The 24,933-nt window shown below is 40.2% G+C and overlaps 1 protein-coding gene across 6 annotated transcripts in view; it reads left to right on the top strand.

Annotated features, from left to right (window-relative positions):
- Positions 1 to 585: 585 nt before the first annotated feature.
- ncam1b (neural cell adhesion molecule 1b) overlaps positions 586 to 24,933 on the top strand; it is an 82,675-nt gene continuing 58,327 nt past the window's right edge. For 4 of the 6 annotated variants that reach the window (XM_084350832.1, XM_084350830.1, XM_084350829.1 and 1 more), the window contains exon 1: positions 586 to 885. In XM_084350832.1, the coding sequence (XP_084206958.1) occupies positions 834 to 885 (52 nt within the window). In that variant the 5' untranslated portion in view covers positions 586 to 833. The remainder of the gene's footprint in view (positions 886 to 24,933) is intronic. The other 2 variants (XM_084350831.1, XM_084350834.1) reach the window with 1 other exon arrangement.

Below are 24,933 nucleotides of genomic sequence, written 5' to 3'. Positions count from 1 at the left end.
AGGCCTGCGCAGGTTGTGCAGTAATGTAGTAAATGTATCAGGGGACCAGTTATGGGCATACAAGAACAGGATGTACACAGGTAATGGACAAATATGTGTGGATGTTGTGATGATTTCACACAACACAACACAACACAACACAACACAACACAACACAACAAGGCTGTAGCCTACTATACCCATCTGTACGGGTATAAAAGAATAATATAGCCTATCTGTACATAAATACAGAGATGTAAGGGCCTTTGTGCATGCACTATATTCTTAGGAAAACTAAAATATTAATCTTGTATATCTTTGTTTAGACTCTAGAGCCATTTTATCCATAAATATCAGCTATCCATTCTTATCACAGAAAACATATAGAGCTCTAAGGTAAACGCCTTCAATATTTCTATCATCTATTTTAGTGTATTTTGAAACAGATATAACACCCCTAACTGTTTTATTCTCTGCATTATCATAATTATCACAGGGGTTTCCCCGTCACGCTGCTTTCCGTTGAGCCCCGCGCACTATTTAACAGCAGCTTCTTTAGTCCGCCTGCGCGGACTGATCTCCGTGTGTGAGCAGGCTCTGCTTGTCAGTCAGACTTTGAACAGAGCACTGGCGCTCATCATCACTGCTAATCTCTGGCCGCTGCTTGTCATCCACGACACTGCTGCTGCCGCCGCTGCCGCTGACAGTTATCACCGACCAGCTCAGAAATAAATAGATTAGGATGAACAGTTGCTAAGATAGGCAGGAAAACCCGAGGGCAACACCGTGAGGGACCGAGCGGAGATTAAACGTTAGCTACGCCGCTTAACGTTCACGTTACTCGGGGAGTTGCGATGGTCCAGTTAAGGGATATTTTTCTAGCCTCGCTTCTTGTGGGCTGCGCAGGTAAGAGTCTCTTTTTCAGCACTTATTGACATGTTTCTGTTTCGATATCCCGTCACAAACGTACCCTTTAACAGTGGTCAGGACCGAAGGCATCCACTCGCCTCCCCCGGTCGTCCCCTCTCCCTCCGCCCGCAGGCGCTCTGTGGAGCAGGTGCAACGGTAACGGTACTGCGCCTGCTGCTAATTAGCTTAGTGGCGAGCAGGGTGATGTGTGTTTTAACTAAAGACAGCCCGCCTGGGTGCCATTGTCTCTGGACACACACACTCCCCGGGCTGCTCTTTGCGTGACCAGCCCGTGCGCTGACTTAGCGTTATTGTACATTAAATAAAACATGATGCTCAAGAAGGGATAAGGGGTTTTGAAATTATCTGTTGAAAAGGGAAAAGAAAATGTGGATAGTTTGTGGTTTCTAATCAAATCCTTTCCCTCCGTTTAACAGTCGTGTTTGGTCTCAGCTTGGATGGGACGTGTTTGTTGTTGATGGAGAGTGATTCTGGGCTCCAAACACACACACACACACACACACACACACACATTCACACACATACATGCACACACATAAACAGCCGTGTGGGTTGAGTCACGGTCTCTCAGTTAAAGCTACATTATGCAAATAAATAAATAAAAATAAATAAATAAAACACGTGGCTTATTCAAATGCACCTGTCAGTGTGTGCAGGTGCGGTGGGGCTATTAACAATAGATGCTTGCATGCATACAGTGCATCAAAAGGGTCTTCCAAGCAAGGGACCGTGTTGGTTTGTGTTTGGTCTCTCTGGCACTCTCATGCACAGCAAGCACAACTTCTACTCTGAATCATCTGTTATGTAATCTGATGCCACGATAAAGGCTTTGAAACGAGATCCTCTAAGTTGATAAAATGTGTGTTATGTAAGTCTAATTGAGGGAGTTTTGTGTCAAATTACATTTTTAATAGCCCTTGCACGCCCATTTTTTTCTGATTAAAATCAGTAATTTGACATGTGAGGCGCTTATGGTTGGAGTAGTACTCTCAGCTACGCTCAGGATCAGGGTTTTCGTGGGATAGCCTTTTAATCCTTTATGTACAATCCAATATGTGCAGGGGTGTTCCTCAGGCATGGGAGGAAAACGCAGAGGGAGTGGAGCCCTCGCTGCATTGTGATGGTGATGAAATTTCTCCTGGGTTTATTGGAACATTTTATCTGGAAATGAAAATTTGCCAGACCCTTGTGATTGGTTTCAGTCATCACTTAATGTAAGCGTACTCTAATGAATTTCACACATTCGTTCTGGTAATTTTGTTACCAATCTACCTCCAATTACACTTAAACACACCATGTTGTTATACACGTTCATTTAATGGAAGAATTAGGCAAGATGTAAAAAATGATAGGGGGATAAATTGAGCAGGGATGGCCTCCGGAAATCCTCTGTTCTGTTTTAGAGAGGACATCTTTTTAAGTTTTGATGTAATTTGTAATGATTTCAGAACATCTGAAGCCAGGAGAAACGAGGACTAGAGTTACGTGACTAAAGAAGGATCTTGTAATGCATATTAACCAGTTACACTATTTAGCCATCCATAATGGATTTTTCAGGCTGATATCAATATTAGGGGTTTCTAAAAATGAGATGATGTTTTTGCCAGTATACATTTTTACACAGAAATTTTAGGCTCCCAAATTCTTTTTTTTTAAAGAATTGTTACCAAGTATCTCTTGAATGAAGCATTATGTAGTTGGAAAAAGAAACTTCGGACAGTCAATTTTATATTGACACCGTTTCTAGAAATTTGCAGACATAAGATATATATATATATATATATATATATATATATATATATATATATATATATATATCATGTATCACTTCAATTCACTTCAACATGATTGTCATGACCAAATGTGCATGCACATGTTTTAAACCAAAGGGGGGCTGCGTCTTCACCAAGGGGCAGTGCACATACTGTAGGTACATTCATGGTACTGTATGCATTAACTACAGAGAAACAGAGAATAACAACATTGTACAAACTTCTACTGAATGAGGTAGTGTATGTCTGAGATGTAACAGAACTGTGCAAATGGTATGTAAACAAGTCCTTTTAGGCAGGTCTCGCCACTTGGCAGCCATCTTGGCAACACCCCCGGGGAGTTATTTCAGGCTAACAAGACCAGGCCCCTATCTGAATGAATGGGAAGAGAGCCATAACTTTGCTTTCAGTGTTCATCGGAAACATAAAAACCGCATGTATAGAATCACCAGTCAAGTCTGATTAAAAAATGCTTGAAAAGATCTGTGACTTTTCCCCAAATTAAGGTCAAAACATTTTTTTTCCCACAGGTCCATGGCACCAAGTTCTTTTATCCGGAGTGCCATGACGTGACTGCGTCAGCTCACCCCACCAGAGCACTTGAACAAATGCGAGTTTAATGTCTAATGTTTTGATAACCTTCTTGGTAATCCTGTGCATTAGCGGGATATCCTCCTCTTCCATGCTTATTAGAAGGACATCTGTGGCTGCTCCTCTTCTATGCTTATTAGATGTACGTCTCTGGCTGCTTCAAAGTGGTTTAAACTGTTCTGAATCTTAATTGTGTGCTCACATCACGATTGGCTTATATGGTTCCCGGTTTGACTATTGTAAAGCAGACAATTGTCTTTTATGTGGGAAGGGACGGCATATGTGTCACACAACTGCCAACTCTGGAATAACAGACTTTTCTATTCAGACTGCTTAAAGTGGTTTGTCTCCTCTCTTATCATGTCTCCGTCGCTGTATCAGCCCGGCCAATTTAACTGTATATACTTTAATTAGGAAAGGAAGTAGGGAATTTGGGGTGGCAAGCTTTGAAGCGCTGCCTTAAATGTTCAATTATGTAAAATAGAAAGTGGACAGTGTAGAGTTAATGATGATACAGTTAGATGAATATAACAGAGATACGACTGTGTTATTCTAGACCTTTTATTAAACGGATCACTTTCTCACATAACTCATGCACCATCACTGAAGCTAAGATAACTATGTTTGTTTTTATTCTGTTATTGAATCTACATTTATAGTGTTTGCAGTGTTCTGCATAAATGTCAGAAGTAGTACTTTTCTAAATGTCACTTTTGTAGGTGAAAGTAAACCAAAGGCATTTGTAATCTTTTCATAGATGATTATACGGAATAGTTGCAGTATTTTTGTCTGAAGTGAGATTGGGGAGGGATTAGCCGTCTCTCTCTTCCCCTTTCTTCTCTGGCTCTGGCTGCATGCTCTATGGGCCTGTTGAGCCTCTTGACATAATTATTAATTGATCCTCCTCAAACTGATAACTGGAATGTGGGAGAATTTCAAGGCTGCATTTTTGACAGAATATGAAATATGGCCTCCAGAAATCAGAGAGAGAGAGAGCAAGAAACGAAGCAAACCAGCCAAGATAAGAGATGAGTTCCAAATGTCCTCAACCTGTGCGTTTGATGAATGAATTGCAACTCTGCATCTTACCATATGGCTCCCTTGAACTGCAAAATGTGGCTCTCTAGTTTACAGTAGGATTGTTTCACTTAGCCCGTGTTACATCATCAGTCAGATCACGTGGGAGTGATGACGTAGCTCCATGCTGCTCCATTTACAAATCAAGATGGAAGCGTGGCTGCCTGCAGGCATAGCTGACTGCAGGCCGCCTTACCAAAGCTCCAGACTTCCTTACGTCTGACTTAGCTTCTTGAGGATGGAATTCAACACTGCCAAAAGCAATGGCTGCCAGTCCGGCATCTCCAACTTGATAAAGCGATTATTTTAGAATTCAGAATAGTGTGTGCACATCGTGTACTGCCAGCAGTCTTTCTTTGTGAGGTCCACCAAAATAGATTTCTCTCCCTTTAAAAAAGAAATGGCAAGGCTTTTCAAATATTACAGCTTCTCTTCAGTCGCCTGCATGACCACAGCCAATCAGTTTACACAATTACAAAACCCTATTAAGTGTAGAGACCTTTATAGTGTTTCCTTGCCCTAATGAGACCAATAATGTCTTGGTTCAACATGGTCGTAGCAGAGTGGCTGCCTTGAAAATGCCTATGATTAAGGCTGCTTCTAATAGTTTATTCTTATTGGCAAATGGCAATTAATCTCTTTATTTCTCTTGTCTTGATTACCCAATCGATTATTTAGTCTCTTAAATTATTGAATTTCTCTTTGCCTCAGTCAATTTATTCAAAGTGCTTTTTTTGACAACTATTAGCAGATTTACAGATTCACAGAAAAGCAAGCTGAAGGCAGCAAACGTTTGAAATGTTTGCTTTTTGAATGACTCAAACAATTAACTGATTATCAAAATTGTTTTCAATAAAATTTTATTTCAGTTCATCCTTTCAGAGCTTCATATGATCATGGCTTGGTATGCCATGGGGCTGCTGAAGCTTTATCAGACCAGTGATGCAAAAATTGTTTCAGCCTTTGATTAAAACCGCCATAGAAAGCAGGTGTTTTGGTGTGAGGACAAGTAGTAATCTCTTAGCAAATCAGCAACGGTGATGGTACTGTCAAATGCATTTCCAGACTTCGACTTTGAGTGTTGAGAAGATCTCTGTGAAATCATATTAAAGTCAGATAGACACCCGTTTGGAGAATGGGCCATCAGGGAGATCCAGCCAAAGCAGGCAATGGCCTAGCGTATCTTTTCACCCCCATTTTCTGTGATTTTTGTTTTGTCTTATCAAATAACTAAACCCGCCAAGAACAGAGTATCTCCTGACAGGCCATCGCTAAGCTTTAGAGGATGTTTATTGAACCAGAATTCGTTTCAGAAAGAAGCTGATGATGGAAAAAGAAAACTACTGGATTGGAAGGCAATATCTGGGAAACAACTGTCAGCTGTGCATGTTTTAGGTATTGTATCTTTTCAGACTAGTGATTTCAACAAATTCAAATGTTATCTTAACCGTGAAACAAGCAGTGAAGTGTCCATTCTCTATAAATCAGACTGTCGACTTCTCTCCTGCATATCATGAAAAAGATCTTACAGAGCCTACGGTTTTTGCCCATTATTAGGGAGCAGAAGCAAGAGAATGACTGTGATTTTGTTCCAGCTAGGACTACTTGACTCTTTAGTGATGGGGAGTGGATCAGACAGATCCAGGTCTGAGAGAGTTGAGAGGAGATGCATTGCCCAAGGATGCTAAAAAGATGACATTACACTTGCACGTGACCCCGTGAAGCACTGTGGTAGGAGCATAAACATCCTTTCCTAAGGGTTTGCTCACAGAGGAGGACCAGGCTATGGGGTTTAGTAGTTGTATTTTTGGTGATTAGCCTCGGTGGTGGTAGTATCCTTATGTCATTCCTCTGAGATTTGAGTTTTTATATTCAGGATTTATATTAATCAGGTTTAATTTGAGACTACAAAACAGCTCAGCAGCAGTGCTGAAAAGAGAAGCTTGGGACAGATCTTGTTGCGTTTTTTGTGTAGTTACAGGAGCACTAAAAAAACCTGCTTCAAAGACATTGCCTTTTAGCTAAAGATTACAATCCTTCTTACTTCAAATCATAGTATGAACATGCTAAGATGTCAGAGCTATCAGGAAATTAGAACAGTGTGTCCTTGTCATTCATCAAATTAAAAGAAAACGAGGCCAGCACTGTGAGTGCAGGATCCCTGTGGACATGTAACCCTAGATTGGCAAACCTTTAGGCATTACATGACTTTTCTCCTCTTTGAAGCATTTCCTCTGTGGGACAAAAGGAGCCTATGACAGGATGTTACAGACTTTGTCAAAGTATTAATTATCTGCTAGGTACAGCAGAGACTGCTTGACACTCCCGATTGTTCATCTTAAGCACTCGAGTAATGCTTTAAGCAGGAGATGTTGGAAACAGCTGAGTTTATGTTTGGCAAAAAGATTTTGCAATTTGGTCTCTAGCTCAGGCTGCAATCTGCTCTTGATGGTGGGAGGTGAAAACAACCTTGAGCCATTTCCACATGGCTGTTTTCTTTTTGATTTTCATTTTCCTTGACCAGTCACCTTCAGCCATGTAAATGCTTGGTGCACACTCCAGAATGTATCATCTTTTCTCTCTAGGCTATTCACTTGCAAACAAAGACTGATTTCCCTTTTCTCTTAGAAACTGAAAGCATCTCTGGCACTCTTTTGGCCCTTCTAATGTTTCTTATTGTTTTATTTGAGAGACAAAGGGAAAGACAGGACTGCTGTGACCCAACATGCTCAATTCGATTATTTTCTAGTGCCCCCTTGCCCCTCAGAACAGAGTTACATGGGTAGCGCTAAAAATCTCCCCTTATGAAATGGGGCAACCCTATGAGACCCTCATACGTCATCAGTTGTCGTTGATTGCATTTATGTTGGCTACCAGACCTTCCAACATTATGCCATCTCCTCCTCCGCTACGGTGATATCTCTTGTGTTACTGTGGCTATTCTGATATTATCACAGTGCCATTTGCCAATTATCTGATGGAGATAGAAAGCATGGATGCTTGCAATTCCTTCACAACGTCATGTCAATCAAGTCTTCAGATAAAGAACTGTGTCATTACCTACCAACTTGCTGTGCTTTGTAGGCTAACTTTAGCAATGCATGCTCCCATCCTGCCACTCTGGGCTGATATTAGAGGAGTGGTGCTAACTGCAGAAACATTGAAAAAAGTCAAAATGCGGAAGTGTCATGCAATAATAAGGAATAGCAATGTAACGTTTGCTAGCTAGCTGACAAGACATTGGCAGACTAGTAGTGATTATTTCATGCTTGTTATAAAGGAAATAATACATTGAAACGTCACTCTTCTCATTACCCTCGACTTGATTTGAAAAACCTACATTTGCAGTAGCCCTAACACACTACCCCTCTATTGCAACAAGAATTGGGACATCCTACCCCTAGGCGTAATCGTGCAAAACAGAAGCATAGGGCTAAGTGGTGGGGGAGAGGGGTGTATTGGGATTGGGCCTAAGTCATCACAGCCTTGGCTGTGGCTCATGTAGCCCCTGAAAGAGGATTTGATCTTACAGTAATGTCACTGTACATCCTGGAAGGAACTGACTACTAATTTACATGAAACACAGATGAGTCTTCTCAAGGCAAACTCCTGAAAGCAAGCTTACAGTATGTCTGACTTTAGAAAATGAGTCCATGCCTTGCCTTACTGTAATAAAGCAATTTGCTGTTGGCTAGGATTTAGCTCTCAACTTCTTTTATGTAGTGTGAAGGGAAGCAGTGTGTGTGTGTTCTCATGCATCCATGCACATCATGGTGCATTCATTACTGAAACACTATAGGATACATCACCATGCAGAGAGCAGGGGAAATTTGGATCGCTATGCCGCAGGCTTTTCTTTTTATGCAGTCACCATAGTATGTCACCCTGTCTAACATTATACTTCTTTACTGGCTTAGTCATTGCCTGGCAACTTAGAGATACCTATTTTCCACACAAAGTCATGACATGCATTAATATTAGTCTGTAGTAAAATTCAATCATTAAAGCAGTGAAATGACACTCATTCAGCAAAAAAGCTGTTATTTTTTATCTGTAATTAGATCACACTAAGAAGGCACTATCTCCAGGGGAGCAATAGCAACTATAGCTGTTTCTGATCCATTCAACATGCAGGATCCACTTTGAAAAGATGTCAGTGATTTCCACAGATAGGCTACACTTGGGTAGACTGCAGAAGTATTTTAACGGTCTCTCAAGTATAACCCATTTACCATTTTTACATGTGAAAAGATTTGTCTGAGCTAATGCAAAGAAGTGGAAGCATTTGGTATGTAATCCTGCACTGATGACCCTCTCGTTTTGCATACAAACTGCAAACTTTAGACTCTCTATTCATAGAAAATTTGACTACTCATGGAAATATAATTCATAATAATCACCTTATCATAAAAATACATTAGCCTACAACTACAGAGATCATTTAAGTGTCACATTATTCCCAAGTTGATCATATTTTATGGGTACATGTCACAGTATTAGGATTTATGGAGGACTAGAAGGAAAAGAAAAATTTAGAAAGTGATATCACTGGGAATGGGAATTAACCTCATTTCATCCTCAGTCATGCAGAGTAATCTAAAATTATGTAATAGGAATGTCCAAAGATAGAAAGAAACCTACATGGCAACATGGCACCTCTGTTAATTATGTAGCAAAATCTGAATACGAGTGCAAGGATCATTTTACATAGTTTGTTAAATATGAAATGTTGTGAAATGTTTTCACAGCTCTTTGCATACATTTATTGTTGTTATTGCTGCATTTAGCCCATCAGACAGTGAACAGTTGAGTTTTCTGATGAATTCCTATAGCCTTTAAAACTACTGACTACTTAATAATAGACTATCATAATAATCTGCTGTCCAGGGTTTTTTTCCCATTAAAATTTGAACATTATACTAGAGCTGTAATGGTCATTTTTTGATTAGCTGTCAACTATATGTTGATAATTTAATTGTAGCTCTTCAAATGTGTAGATTTTCTGGTTTCTTTATTCCTCTAGGACAGTAAACTGATTTTAGGTTTGTGGACAAAACAAGACATGGACGTCAGATTGGGCTTTTGGAAACAATGATTGACATTTCTAACCATTTTCTGACATTTTATAGACCAAACAACCAACCAATTAATCAAGAAAATAATCAAAAGATCAATCAATGAGAATAATCGTTAGTTGCAGCCCTACATTCTGCCAAGGTGACGATTAAGACGAAGGACAATCTGATATTTAAACATCTACTTTGACCTTTTGTATCTGGACAGCACATGCAGGCCTTTGTTGATTGATCCCAATGCATAATGAATGAGTAATGCTGAGTACATTACACCATCTCCTCCCTCTGCAGCACCTGGAGAAATATTGTGCTTGTTGATTTAACTGTAACAGATGGCATAGTGACATTAATATTTTTTACATGTCTCTTTTCCCCCTTTTTTGCCAGCCAGTTCCCTTCAGACCGAGGTGTATTTAACTGCTAACTGGAACATCTTCAGTCATGTATTTCCCTCTAATACACATGGAGTCACGACAACTTTTTTCTTTTTTTAATTTTTGACAGAGAGTAGCTTCACCGGGAGGGTGTAACACACAGAGAGATTCACACTATCTACCACAGACCACATCTCTTTTCACACAGCTCAACCAATCAGATGTAACCACTGAAGCCTGGATGTGGAAGGAATTTGGAGAAGCTATAAATGATAATTTGAAGGTGTTTTCATTGAGGGCACTGGATTGCTAACATTAACAGGCAATTTCATCGAGAGTTAAACGCAGCACTTAGCAGAATGCCTGAACCAAGCAGACACACCCACTGGACAGGAGGTGCAGCCGGAGGATTCGAGGGGATTAGAGTCCATCTCTGAGTCAGAGGTCACTGGAGTACTACAGTTAACTCCTCAGTGGTAGAGTGGCAGCGGTGGACAAGATTTGTTCTGAAGGGCTGAAGGCTGTTTGGATAGTGCCTGGCTAGGTTATGGTGCGCTTGGACTGTCACACCACCACATCCCCATTTCTGGGGTGTTTTCCCACTACTGTGTAATGGCACTATTTAGTCCCTCTTGAAACCCTAAACTAAGCTGTGGGGAATTAACTCTGGCCTATAGTTAAACCTCAGATTCACCTTTGTGTGGAACAGTTGGCCAGCTTTTAACCCAAGGACAGATTATTAAGGGAAAGACCTTTGTAACACAGCGTTTCCCGTGTAATATAGGGTGTGGGAAAGTAATTCATTCCCCGTAACCTCAAACTCTGATTGTATTCTTGGCACAAACTCAAGCGCAGTAGGTGTTGGCATTGGATTTCTGAGAAGGGTTGACTTGTCCCCTTTCCAGTGTATGATGCTTACAGACAGGATATCAAAGCACCATGTTTGGTGATGCTGACATGATGCAAGTTTGGCGTCACTGCACTCAACAGTTTACTGGTTAGCCCTCACCTTGGTTACAAGCTTTGGGTATTGATTCAAAGATAAAGGTTCTCTGCAAGGTGTCTGTCTCACACTGTGTGATATTGCGACCTAATAACATGGTGCCTCAGTGGTTGGCACTGCTGCCTCACAGCAAGAAGGTCCTGAGTTTGATTCCCGGCTGTGACAGGGCCTTTCTGTGTGGAATTTGCATGTAGTATGTTTCCTCCGGGTGCTGGTTTTCTTCCACCATCAATATGGCATATTGGGCTGGTCCCCGAGAGATGGGTTTAATGGATAGTTGCAGAGCTTCACTACGTATATGACAATTAAAGATTGATTGTATGTGACAAATAAAGATTCTTCTTCTGTAATAGGGTGTCTTAGCTTTGATCGACAGATCTCCCACGCTGTCGCACTGCATGACTAACACACTTCAGTTCCAAATTTGTTCCCCAATTTGGCTACAGTATCTGACAGATGTGACAGCAAAGTAGAAACTCACACATCATAAGGCCCAACTTAATAAATATTCTAAAGTATAGGGTTCGACTCAGACTTGTTTGTGCATTCCCACAAACACAGCTGCGTTTTTTGCAGGTGGAAAGCTGGGGAAACTAACAACCCCTTTTGGTTGGTTAGGAGGGATACTGTAAACCTCCCATACATAATGCTCTACACATGAAGCACATCGTTGGTCATTTCTGTCTGCAGCTCTCTACAGCCAGATGCTATGGTTACACTCAATGGCAAAGGAAAATGGACTTTGCAAAATTGTAAGAAACAAAATAGGGAACATTTTTTAATAATTGTTCTAAAAATAAATACTTGACATAAGAAAGTTCAAGGAGGTTGTTTAAAAATTAATTTCCCATACCTGAGAACCACAAAACAGGTGAAATTCCTCATATTTCTATTCCATATGTGCAAGCCTCCATGCACTTATTTTTGGCTGACTGAACAGATGACTCTCATAAATTATCAAGTGTTTGTCCGGTGCCCTCGGTGACTGCACCAAACCAAAGGAGAAAGCTTGGAGATGCAACACAGCGAGGCATGTCTTGTTCTATCCATCATTGGTTTGGTTTCGATGCTGTGAACAGAACAGACTCTTATCACTATGAAATGATGATGATGTTAAAAGGTTTTTATTTATTATTTAGACATCGGCTGGAATCTTAAAATTATGTGGATTGTAAAATGTGTAACATTTCAACCTTTCTGTAGTATTGTAAAAAAAAAAAAAAAAAAAAAAAAAAGTTAAAAGGCTCATTAAATTGTTGATTATGATTATTAATTATAGAATCTCTAAATATCATGAACCTAATCTGCATGAACCCAATCTGCTCTATACAGATAAATTATCTGTAAAGGCAATATTAACCTCTGAGATAATATGACAAATTCCATATATAATTGATTATCCAGGTCTTAAATCTGAGATTTAATGAATTATACAGACAACAAATTGTTACAATGGGTTTGGCTCACCCCTTCTCTGTAAGTATTGGTATTGATACTGGCACTGACATCAATACTGCCTTTTGAGTACTAAAATCTTAATGATGGTCATTCCTGGTTAAGATAGTGTGCAATGGAGAGTGAGAAGATAAAAGGAGATGAAGGACAAGAGAGGACATGCAAGGTTAATTCATAGTGGTTGTATTTTAAGCTCAATGTAGCACTTTGTCAAACCAGGGACTTGCATTGGTTTTCTTGAAAGGAGCAGATCGAAAATGCAATATCCAAACAAAACTTTGCATAGAATACAAATCTTTGAATCTTAACTTTTTGTGCACGCTGTGTGTTTGGCATCTTGTCTGTCTTGCTCTTTTTTACCATGTCACTCACGCTCCTCCCCAAAGGATCTCCTCTCAGTATGACACACAGACTTCCACTGCCTCAAAGCAGTCTTACTCTCTTTGCCAGGAGAAGCCGGATGTGTCATGAACCCCATTGTGCATCTTTTCCATGGATGTCATAGAGTGCAAAGGCAGATGACAGGCCCTCTGAAGCAAATGAAACTATGAAATTCACATCACCGGTTATAATGACTGGGCCAATATAGGGACAGTAGGGATGTACCAATTTATTGGCCAAACATTGGTATTAGCTGATGCTCGCCTTGTTGACTGCCGTTGGTAAATAAGATGAAATTCACCAGTAGTAGTGGCCGATGATTGTCTGTTGTATTGCATCCATTTTGCACTGACAGATTCATGAGCTACTGGCTTGTGACATTCCTGCAATCACTTTGTAAGGCTGTGTAAGTACTGAAAAATTCTTCCCATTGAGTAGGTAGTGGCATAGCAGGCTTACAAAAATTTGGAAGCAGTTACTTAAAAAAAAATTGAAGAAAAAAGGCACAAGTTTTGTTTGAGAATTGTGTATGATCGAATTTGTGCTCCTTTCATCCCTAAGAGACAGGGTATCTATGAAGAACCACTGCAGTTACTTTTATTGTTACTTTAATTGGAGGTAGTATTTACTGAAAGCTACAAAGCTGCAAATTTGAAGCAGTTGAAGTAGATTCATGTTCAAGGTTGTGGCCAAAATGCTCACAATGTAGTAAGCTAGTACATATGATTTACTCACCAGAAACTATGGCAGGCTTTCAAAGTGCTCTCACCCTTTTCCTTGCAGATATTTTATGGTATCCAGTCATTTCAGTGCTACAGTCATTTCAAAGCATAAGGAGGTTTTGTAAAACATATTTTATATAGCATTACTGCCATTCTTTATTAATTCTCTATGCCTTTGATCTGAAAGATAAGTGACTGTGTGGCATGTATGCTGTTAGCAAACAGTAATCATCCAAAGTATTCTCAATGGCATACTGGTGCCTTGCATACCTACTCCCACTGGAGATTTCTTCACAACAACCACCATTAGGTGGGGAGAGGGGATGTGCCTGCGAAAGGGCTGTACTCTGCCTTATGACAGCACATGGCTGCTCTCTCTGCCTGAGTGGCTACAGTAACACGCAGTTAAAACACATTTTGACTGAACAGGGTCAGTGCGCAGTTTCACTTGTAGATGGAAGCCACCGTGCTGGAGCATTAGAGACATTTGACATCAGCTGTTGTGGCACTCATATTATTTGTCTTCAATATGTGTTCCCACAGCGTTTCTGGTATATTGATGTGGAGGCTTAGTTAGATGTAAGCATCCAGTGTCTTTTTTTAAAAAATGTATTCTTTTTTTTTCTATAACTGTATTTGTGGAACTAGGGCTGTCACTTCTTCCACGAATTTGAAATGATACACAAATCGTTTGAATATGATAGACCGATTTGTCCGATTACTTACCAAGTATTTTTTGAAAGTGAAACAGTTTCTAGCTGCTCTTTTCCACATGTTTCTGTGTAATAACCATCTGGTACGTCAGGTTAGGCTGAAAACAAGTTTTGCCGAATAGTTTGCAGTCATATGAAGTTGTACAATTGATGTTGATTCGCTCGCCTGTGGTGCCTCTGATGCCTCACTTGGATAGCAAGCTAACTAAGGTAAATTTGACTTTACCTTAAATCCATGTATGTCCACTGGTAAGAAATTTGTCCCAAGCCACTTAACTGAAACTGGCACGTCCTATTACATGTATAATGAGCGGCCATAAAATCTGAAATATGGCGTTACGCCATACTAATTCATCACAACTGTGTTTTAAAGGGTCTGGATTAATGGTGATAGTCGTGGCTCTCTGGAGAATCTTAGCCCTGAGGAGTAAAGTAGCCAACTCTGTGGAGGCTAGCCCCGACCCAGTGTCTATTTTTATGGCTTTGCCCGCTAGCGTCCTCTATTTCCATTGCAAACCACATCGTAATTTACTGATCGGGCATTCGATTGGTCAAGCAAGACTAAATTTTGATTTTGAAGAGGTCATTACAGTTTGCACATGAGCTTTTTGCCCCAATGTTCGAACAAGTGTTTAAATTTCGACAAGTACTGTAAAAGCTCTACTTGGAACTTCTATTAATCCTATTGTTTTTGTATACATTGTTTCAATCTTTTTGTCTAGTGTGTTGTCTAGTTCTTAAATAAATGTTGTGAGTGGATATATGTAAATCTACTGTATGTGTCTAAGGGAGTGCCCTCTTAGATCTAAGATTAATGTTTCTGTAGTGATTTATCGAGTCATTTGAGGACAGTACACCACTCAAGAAGTATATAATAAGCATTTTAATTCCAGTTGGTCTGCAGTATCCGCAGTATCTGTCCAAATCCCGACATTATGATGTGTTGTGCACAATATGCAACCCTGTTTTCAAGCTAATTTTCTCATTGAACTTAATTAGAAAATTAGCTTGGAGGAATGTACTGCTGAAATTCTTTTGCAACATGAGACATCATGATTGGAGGGCCTCATCTTGGAGCTGCTGCATTGCCTTCGGTTGTGAATATTTATTCACTTATAGGCTGACATGCTTTCACACAACGGCAGTATGCTGTGCGCTGAGGCAACTATGGTTAGTCTGCTCGCATCTCAAAGAACTCTTGTTCAAATAACCGGAGGAGAGTCGCTACTCTAAACAAGTGGCAAGAGTAAAGAGGTGAAATGCATGCTGTGTTTACTTACACTGAATAATTGGACTACGGTGTTTTTAAGGGAATCTGTTTATGTGCACCTTTGATAGTCTGGGACTGTGAGTCTTTGTTGCCATCAGTAGACTAATACCTGCTGAGTACCATCCACATACAGAGTGGGAAGAATGAAAAAAGTGTAGGCACTGGCTACGCGAGTTGAAGTACTAATAAGTGTAGTGTAGTACTCCTGAAGGATACTTCACAAATGGATGTGATGGCTTGATCTAATATGAATACTTTTGAAGCCAGTGTTATACATGCATTTTTTGTTAATAGATGATTGTAGAAAGATGTTAATGTCACGCTATCATTTCAAGGTCAAAGCGAATTTCTCATGTAAACTGATTCTGAATTTTCTTTTACTTTGTAGATCTTGCTTTTAGAAATCATATATCAATCATATAGAGGGAACTGAAAGTGTAACTGATAAAGCTAATACATTTGTGATTTTGAAAATGTCAGCTGTCACGTCACTGGAAAAGAAGCCATAGTAATATCTAGATGTACAACTAGAATTGAGGAGCCAGACATTCAGCCTGTGTTTAAGAAATGTTTTAGGACAGACCAGTATGCAATAAATATCATATTGTGATTACTGTTACAGGTAGTGCAAGAGGGATATGAGTCACCATTTTAGTGGGAATGGTCATTTTTGTATTTCATTTCACAGATATTGTTTAAAAAGATAGATGATGTGATTTTTACTGGGGTCTATACCAAACAACCCTGTTCCCTTACATCTGGTGAATATGATTTGCAGGCTGAGGCATCCTTGTAGCACCACAATGCTTCATTCATTCATTTGCCATATTGCTATAATATTTCAATTAATTGTGCAGCCCTAAAATGTTTTTAATATCCCTGTTGCATTTGTGCACTGTCTGCTTTTGTGGTATCCTTTTGCTGTTGGTGTCAACTTTATTTAAGAGTTTTATACGTTGTATGTATAAGGAGAAACTTCCACTAAAAGCATTCCCCCATTGAGTTCATTCTCCCATTTTTAAAAAAAGAAAAGAAAAGAAAAAAGCATGACTGGACTTTCTCTTAAATGGACTCTCTTCTTCTCCTGAATTCCCCAGGTTTTTTTTTTATGCTCCTGACAAATTTATTCCAGTAGTGGAGCTCCCAGGATTTGTAGCAGAACATTAAACGAACTGCAGCTCAAACGTGCAGCGTATACAGCCTTGGATCTACCTCAGACTGAATTTAATGAATTTGAGGGCAGGTGAATTCCTAGTAATCAGCTGTCTTGACTGTCTCTTATTATCTGAAGGTCAGACAAATGAGATCCAGCAGTAATCATCAATAAAAAAATAACTGAAAACCACTGAAGGTAAATATGACCCTCGTTAAATCCATGTATGTCCACTGGTAATGACATTAGTCCCCGTCACTTAGCTGAAACTGGCACGTCCTATTACATGTATAATGAGCAGCCATAAAATCCGAAAAAAAGGCATTACCCCTTTCTAATTCATCACAGCCGTGTTTTAAAGTGCCTGGATTAATGGCGGTAGTCTTGGCTCTCCGTAGATGTCTCCAGAGAATCTTAGCCCTGAGGAATAGAGTAGCCAACTCTCTGGAGGCTAGCCCCGACCCAGTGTCTATTTTTACAGTCCAGCCGCTGATTGGCCAACAAGGTGTGTGTGTGGAGGCTCATGTTGTGTCATAAGGTGCCTGTGTGCCATCTGTCGCCCTCAGTGGAGCCGTTGTGAGGACAGACCACGCCTAGTCAGTCTGTCTCAGAGAATGCAAAACACAACCTTGGGCTTTCCGTGCTCTTTTGTACTGACAGCTATATCAAGAACACGGGGGGAATGCAAGTCCCAGCTTTCCAATTAGTGCTTTTAAATGAAAGTCTTTTGCTCCTGAAAAGGTCTGCTTTTGTTGTTCTTACATGTAGATAACTGTACGTGGTGCGATGAAGTGCATTGGATTTTGATGCTATGTTTTTCTTGACTGTGCAATGGAGCTGTAGAGAGGATAAGCTGGTATTAATCATGTAAACAGTAAACATGAACAGATTTGCCTAGCAGGTGTAGTAACAGGTTGTTCATGAGTCATTGATTGTCTAGTCAGTATGAATTGGTTGACTCACCCAAAGTGCTAAATCAGTGCATCACAGCATTTCGCTGACTGAAAGATAACACACAACAGCATACTTCTTAAGGTGGACTGACCTCAACTGCCCTTCTGCTTAAACTTTATCCCCCTCAAGCCCCAAGTCCAGCGACCCACCTGCTTACCCACCTGTCGATGCATGTTGGAAAGGCTTTGTATCTTACATAGTATAAAGCCTTGTGTGGCCTCAGAGGAAGCTGCATGCAATCTGATAAATTCCCTCAAGTGATATCACTCGTGGCTATGTTACATTGTGGGTAATATAGGCACCAGGTTCTGAAAAGCAGTCCACTGGTCTACATTGCTCTCCTACAGCACTGTTGTACTCATTATGGACAGTTTAGCAACAAATGATCAAAGATATCACCTTTATTTATCACTTTTCTTCCTTTTCAAAACCTGGTGCCTATATTACCCACAATGCAACTTAGCCACTGAATGACATCACTGGAGCCACATTTATCAGCCACAAAAAGACATTATACTACCTTTTTTTTATGTAAGTGGTGGTTATCTCAAATACATGTAAACAGACCTTAATGAGTACAATTGGTGGAGTTACCCTTTAAAGGTGCAATTTGTAAGATAGTTGATTGTTGAGTCTTCATTCCCAACTCGTCAAATACTGACGCAGCCATCTTACAAATTGGACCTTTAAAGGTGTCTGATTCTCATGAATGTCTTTAACAAATGTCAATCTAAATATGACAACTTTATTATTGATATGCTCCTCACAGCTGAACCAGCGTGAGTTTGTGTCAAAAGCTTTACTAATTTTACTCATCCTCTTCTAGCCTGTCAGAAGCATCTCCAATTAGTCAACAACAACTGGAAAAATTGTTGAAGAGCTCAGCGCTGTTGCTTAAGAATGCAAATGGCCTGCTGTTATGGCTTAGCACAATTAGATGTGGCATGGATTAATGAGGGACATCAGGGATGGCCTTGAATAACAGGAACATGCTACCAGAGTACCAAGCATGCCCTTGTCTGGAGGGCTAGAGAGGCATTTGCCGACCATCAAAGAAATCTGACATCCTTTATTGAAAGCTTTAAGTGTAACAAGTCTGAGAGGAGAATTTAGAGCCTGAGCCCCGAGCACCAATATGTTAAGCAAAATGCTCTAAAGTGATACATTTAGAATAGAGATCAAATTTTTAATCTAACAATGTCTTTAAGTTTATTTCAAGCAGCTCATAAAATCAGCTGCACACTCCTAAACGCTCAACATTTAGTTTCTGCCACTAGGGGTCTCTCAATCAAAACGAAACAAAAGACCCAAGTAGTGTGGGATCATGAAAAGTGCTTGCTTCATTGTTGAGCAACCACACCATTGCCAATGACAATCTATGTGACTCAGACAGAAATCTTCAACGATGAGGTAATGTTTTCAAGTGTTTCACGTTATGTTTAGTCATATTTGCCGACTTGCTTGGTCACCGTTTGACTCTCTCAGAAGTCATAGTGACAGGCGACCAAATGAAACGTGCTGTAACCTTGAATAAAATAACATTGTTGAAACATTTATGATAATGTAAGACCACGATTTAAAAGATATATTACAAAGCTCTGCTAGTTTTTAGACATTTCAATGCAGAAATGTTACAGATTATAGCACTTTTTTTTTATGTGAATGTGGTTAGCACAGCTGTCGCAGTTAACAATGTAGAGTTTTTTAAATGTTCTCTTTGTGTTTGCATGGTTTTCCTCTGGGTGTTCTGGTTTCCAACCCCAAAGACATGCACATTAGTTATTCTTATACTCCCTCTATTGCCCATGACCAAGGCCCTGGCCTCAGAACTGTAGTTCATCCCCAGGCGCTGCATTGTTGCTACCCCATGCTCCTAAATGGTCAGGATGGGTAACATTGAAGGGACAAATTTCCCCAAAGGGACTAATAAAGCATAACTAATTTTAAATAGGATAAAACAAATGAGCGTCTTAGTGAAGCACAGATGACGCTTGTGTTATGATCAAAGGGTTTTATTCTGATATGGCTGGCAAGGATTTTCCAGGGGGGAGATGCACTGCACGTACAGATCAGAAAGATGAATTGAACTGAAGGCATTTAATGATGCCAGTTGTCTGGTTAGTTAGATAGAAAGAGATACTATGCATATAGATTCTCCAAGAGGCAGACACTGCCTCGTGCCAGCAGAAATGCAGCCTATTCCTCAGTCTGTGAGGTCACATTAGTGGGTTATTTTTTGCGGGAAGCTGGCCACTTGTGTAATCAGCACTGAGTTATTATTGGCTGTTTTGAAATTGCAATTGATTAAAATAGTAGGGTCAAAACACAGCTGAGGCTGTTGTTTGCTTCACTTTCTAACTTTAAATTCATCTTCATCTTTAAATTCATTTTTTTACAGCTCTACCAGAAAAGCCTGATGGTTTACTTTTGTCCTATTGAGCAATTTAATATCAATAATGCACCAAAAAATGTTTAAATGTTCACCATCATTAAATCCAAGTTTAATGTCATGTACGGTAAGTTCATTGATCATGCATAGGAGGTTAGTTCCTACAGAACGTCTCAGACTGCAGGTAACAGTATTGCTGTTTCTATTGTTTCATAACCGTCTGCTTGATAAGACTCTGAGCTGTAACACCTACCTACTCATTTTCAGTGCTGCATATTCTGTATTAAGTCAGAAAGGTTCTGAAAAATTCAGTAAGGCGATGCGTAGGCATGAGACGGTATGAACATTTCATGTCACGAATAACCAGGACAAATAATTGCAATTCTTCATATGATCTCGATAATCATAAAACGTTGCTTAGTACTCCTAACATGTCAATACAACACACCTAAATCACTTGAACATTGAAAGAGAATTGGAGATGGAAGTGCAAACCGGAGGTGTGGAATACATTGCCACACATTTGATTTAACTTTTTTTTCTGGGGGATACCATTGCTGGTGTCAGCAAGCTTAGGATTTTGTAATTACTGGAAAGATGCCAGCTTAATCCTTGTAATATTTGAAATGATACAGAAATATATAGAGGAGTGTATGTTAGTGAGCAACTTTTTCAAATCATTCACGTGAGGATATTAACAATTATCCCGATAAAGGAAATTCACCATGATCAACTTATGTGTTTTTACTGTGTTCACGAGAATATCTTTTTTGGTCCCATCCCTAGAGATGAGCAGATGGAGGCTTTGATTTCAAACTTGGTAACTCAATTCTACAATATTGATTCCACAGTGAAGAAAGGTTCCCACTGGTTGTGGGTGTTACCAGTTACACTGAACATTTTACAAGAAAGGAAGCTCAATATCTGTACAGCGCTGAATGGGATTAATGCTAATGCAGTCCAATTTCTTCACATTAAAAGCATGTAACTGTCAAAAAACAAGTTGACTGTTATTATGAAATAGTCACAGATAGTTCAATGTGTATCTCAGTGAGTTTCACACTTACCACGATGTCATCAAAACAGCGTCTGTAGAGCAAAACAACGGTCGTTTTTACCATTTGTTGACAGCCGACCAGTTTGAAATATTGCACACAGTAATAGGACAAGATAGAGCAGCCACAATGGGCTGCAGGTGACAGGCTGCACAGCTCCAACTTCTCAGTCACCAACACTTTTTTCCTAATTAACGATATCAGGTTCAAGCCTATTAGTATTGGTTTTAAAGCCCTACTCCAGTGTATTTTGGCATTTTTCCAATGGTAATTGGATTACGTCTGACAATCGACCACGCCCCCATTGTCTGAGAAGGAACGTTGACCGTTAAACAGGAAGCAACTCTGGCTGGAGTGGGGCTTTAATCCGAAATGATGTCAAGTAGGGGCTTTTTCTTTTTTGCTTTGACAATAAATCTATCGTCTTGTCGATCGACTGTCTTTACTCACCGCATAATTAGTGAAATGTGACTCCTGCTACTCTGTGGTGTGACGTTGATGTACAGAGAATTGTAGCATCTGCCATCTGACTAAGTATTAATTACCAAAAAACAAAACGACAGTGGTGATCGTGGGCAAGTAATGTAATCAGTGTATGCCCAGACACCATGCAACACCAGTAAAATGGACTACCATGGCAAGCCTATTCCACAGTAGATCTTTTTGTTTTACTGGCTGTTTGTATGTGGCTATCTTTAAACCAGTGTTAGGCTGATAAACCATTTGGTCAGATGGGAAATAACAGTTTAGCAGTTTCTTGTACAGCCAGAATTAGAGGCAGCTAATCAGAAGCCTGTTTGATGCACAGCCACTGTTTTGCTTTGATTTGATTGCTGATGGTTAGAGAGAGAGTGTATAGTGGTCAGCAGGGAGATAGTCTGTGACAGGAAAAGACCAGCTGAGGCATCATCATCTTGGCCACTGTGGTGGGTGACCCTTGGTTATTTACTGGCAAAGGCAAATTTTACTGGCATTTGATACTTGGCAGGTGTTCATTTCAGACTCTGTTAGTATGGGAGGCGGGACATCAGTATGTGATTGACTGCTGGTGGATGATGTCCAAACGCTCAGCTGCAGCCAACTGCTTCCATGCCAGCGAGCGAAAAGGAAAAGAGGTGGCCGTGGTGAACATTGTTCAACATTTCTCCGGTCATAGCATCGGTTTGGCGACCGGTTTCTCTACCTGCTATCAGTGTGTTCACACAATTATCTCTGTCAGCTCTGTAACCTTGACGGAGAAACGCTCATGCCAGATTTTATTTTTCATTACTGCTTTAATCCAATTACTGTGTGGTCTGGCCTAATCTCTAATGGCTCTGCATCGTCTTCCTCCATTCATAGATGACTCCAGAAGTGGCTGCACACACTGTGTCATCCTACACAGCATAATGAGTACTCAAGTGCTGCTCTGCCTCTCTGCCCTGCCCCTGGCTCTGTCTGGCTGTATCTGAAATGGTGCATTCCCTCTTATTGATCCTCTTCCTGGTGGAGTCACAGGCAGGCTTATCCGGCTCGTCCCAGCTTGTCTGCCTTCTGAATGGACACACAGAGAGAGCAGTGTGCATGTGCCAGGCTTCGGGGTTCTGTGTAGTCCCAGGCAGCTTGTGGCTGAGTGGTCATTGTGACTCCCTCCCTCATGCCCTCCTGCCCTCGCTGTCCCCCCTTTTTTGCCTCTTTGTCGTTACAGTAATTATTAAAGATGCATGAAATTCTGCCCAGCTCTGCACAGCATTAGCGTATTATATTTCGCTAAACCTTAATGGCTTTTCTCGCTAGTAGCAAGGAGGCAGTTGCTTTGTGGGCTTCTTCATGGGAGTGTGTCGTGACTAGCACTAACAGGGAAGCCACTGGAGAACCACTGTTATGATTAATCTGGAAGAAAGAGTGTTATTTTGCTACAGTCTGTGGTGATTCATTGTGTTCGCAGAGATGTAACCATTTCATTGTTCATGCCACACAGACTCCCTATTCTTGTATGTAGTTGCCACACAGGATTCGAGCCGAAAATAAAAAAGTCTCTGCACAGTCCCCAGAATCCAGCCTCCAAGAATCTTTCCATTTCACTGATTATGCATGTCTTTTGGAGACTTGGTGACAGACTGCTCTCTCCCAGTACTTGCACAGGTTGTACAGCTCTACTGGAGCCCTGAGCTGGAGCACAATCAAACTGGGATTTTTGGCGTAATTATTATTTCGCAGCATCACATATCTGTTTGTCGTCCGTGGCACAACATGTTTATCCTGGATTGTGGTAGTTTGTGTTCAGAGAAATTGTTATTTAATAAGCCTCAATTAATCTCTTTCTTGTGACTTTCCGGAAGCGTTCTCTCCCCCTATATTTTAGGTGTCCCTGCTAGCATGTTGTCTGCATTTTCAGCGTTCTAAATACTGACTCATTACAGGAGTACGCAGCATGGCATGATGGGCCACAGACGCTCGGCTCTACGTCTCCCTGGGCTTTTGTTGTGTGGTGCACAGCTGAGGCAGATGCTGAGGGGCACTCACACTAAATTGCCTGAATGAGGGTGAATTCTGTCGGCCACTGAAGTGGAGTGCGCCGTAGCTCATTGAGTCACAGATTATCTTCAGCAAAGAGAAGAGGAGGAATGTAGCTCAGAGATGCATATGCCCATTAGGGAGAGTTCACTTTAGCTCATATTTTGGCTTCAGTTTGAGTCATGATGTTACTTAAAAGATGTTATGGCGCCCTGGCAGTGTTTCCCATTTGCAGAATGTATGTGAAAGCCTCAACCAAGCGGATTTACAACTCCCCAAAACTGAATGTGTGTGTTTTGTATTTATTATACTTTCTTTTCAGCCCATAGAAATGCAGTTGAGTGCCAAGTCTGGGAGAGTGGTGCATTCATGTGCTACGGCATAGGCTGGAGAATATCTTCCTTAATCTTAATTTAGTTTGTAAAAACAATTTTGTTTTGCAGCAGACTCAAGTGATGCATATTGAAACAACACCACAATTAAATTCTCAGGATATGACGAATCTCCCAAAACCCTATGACCACTCTTCTACAGAAAAAACAACAACTACTGAGTGTTTTCTCTAAAACTGTTGCTCTAAAATTAGTGTCTAGTTTTTAAATGAATAAATTATGTATGTGAGCATCCTTTGGAGAATTATACAATATGCAATCTGGTACAGTTGCTGTGGTTGGACCTGTTCTCTGTACTCAGCTTTTGAGAGATCTTGATCTACATCTGGGCTAGTGATTATTTTCATTGTTCATTGTTTATTGTTCACCTCATGATTATTTTATTGGTTAATCGATCAATTGTTTTGTTTGTGAAATGACAGGAAACATTAGTAAAAAACTCCCTCCACAATTCCCCGATGGGTGACATTGTCAGATTGCTTGTTTTTGTTTTTGTGTGTCCTTTAGTCAAAGACCAAAAGAGATTCACGTTTGTTATCATGCAAGACAAAGAAAAGGAGCAATCAATTATCAAGATAGTGAGATAGCAGATTCATTTTCTGTCTGTTGATGGATTAATACATTCATTATCAGGTTAAACCTGTCCTCGTTGACAACATTAATTAGAGGTGGGTAATGATGATTTTATATTGTGATCAATCTTGAAGGTGTCTACAATCTACTTTTCAGGTGAGTCATAGAGATTGTGGTATTTAATGTGTACAGACTTGACATAACCACAGTGTATGACAGATCTACGTTATTTAAACATACCAGTAGAGTGATGAAGCCAACTAGATGGCTTTACATTTTTCAAATTTACAAAACAAGTCGCAATTTAGATCGTGGGTAAGGGTTGCTGCAGTGACGAAATGTTCCCACCAACTGATAAGCTCGTGACAACACTCTGTGAAAGTACCAGTTGTCATCTCTACAATTATTGCAGTATCGATATTACGGTAAAAAATATTGCGATATTTGATTTTGTTGCTCAATCCTAGCATTTCCTACAGGCAAGCCTGTAGTGGTATGCGATCGCAGTTAAATAGATTGTTACATTATTTTTTGGCCAGATTGCCCAACCCCTTATATCAGTAAGTCAGCTCAGAACGA

This window comes from Pagrus pagrus (genome assembly GCF_965226575.1).
Source record: "Pagrus pagrus genome assembly, chromosome: 4".
Taxonomy (NCBI): Eukaryota; Metazoa; Chordata; class Actinopteri; order Spariformes; family Sparidae; genus Pagrus; species Pagrus pagrus.
Note: the sequence above shows the minus strand (reverse complement) of the source record. Positions and strands in the feature narration are given on the sequence as shown.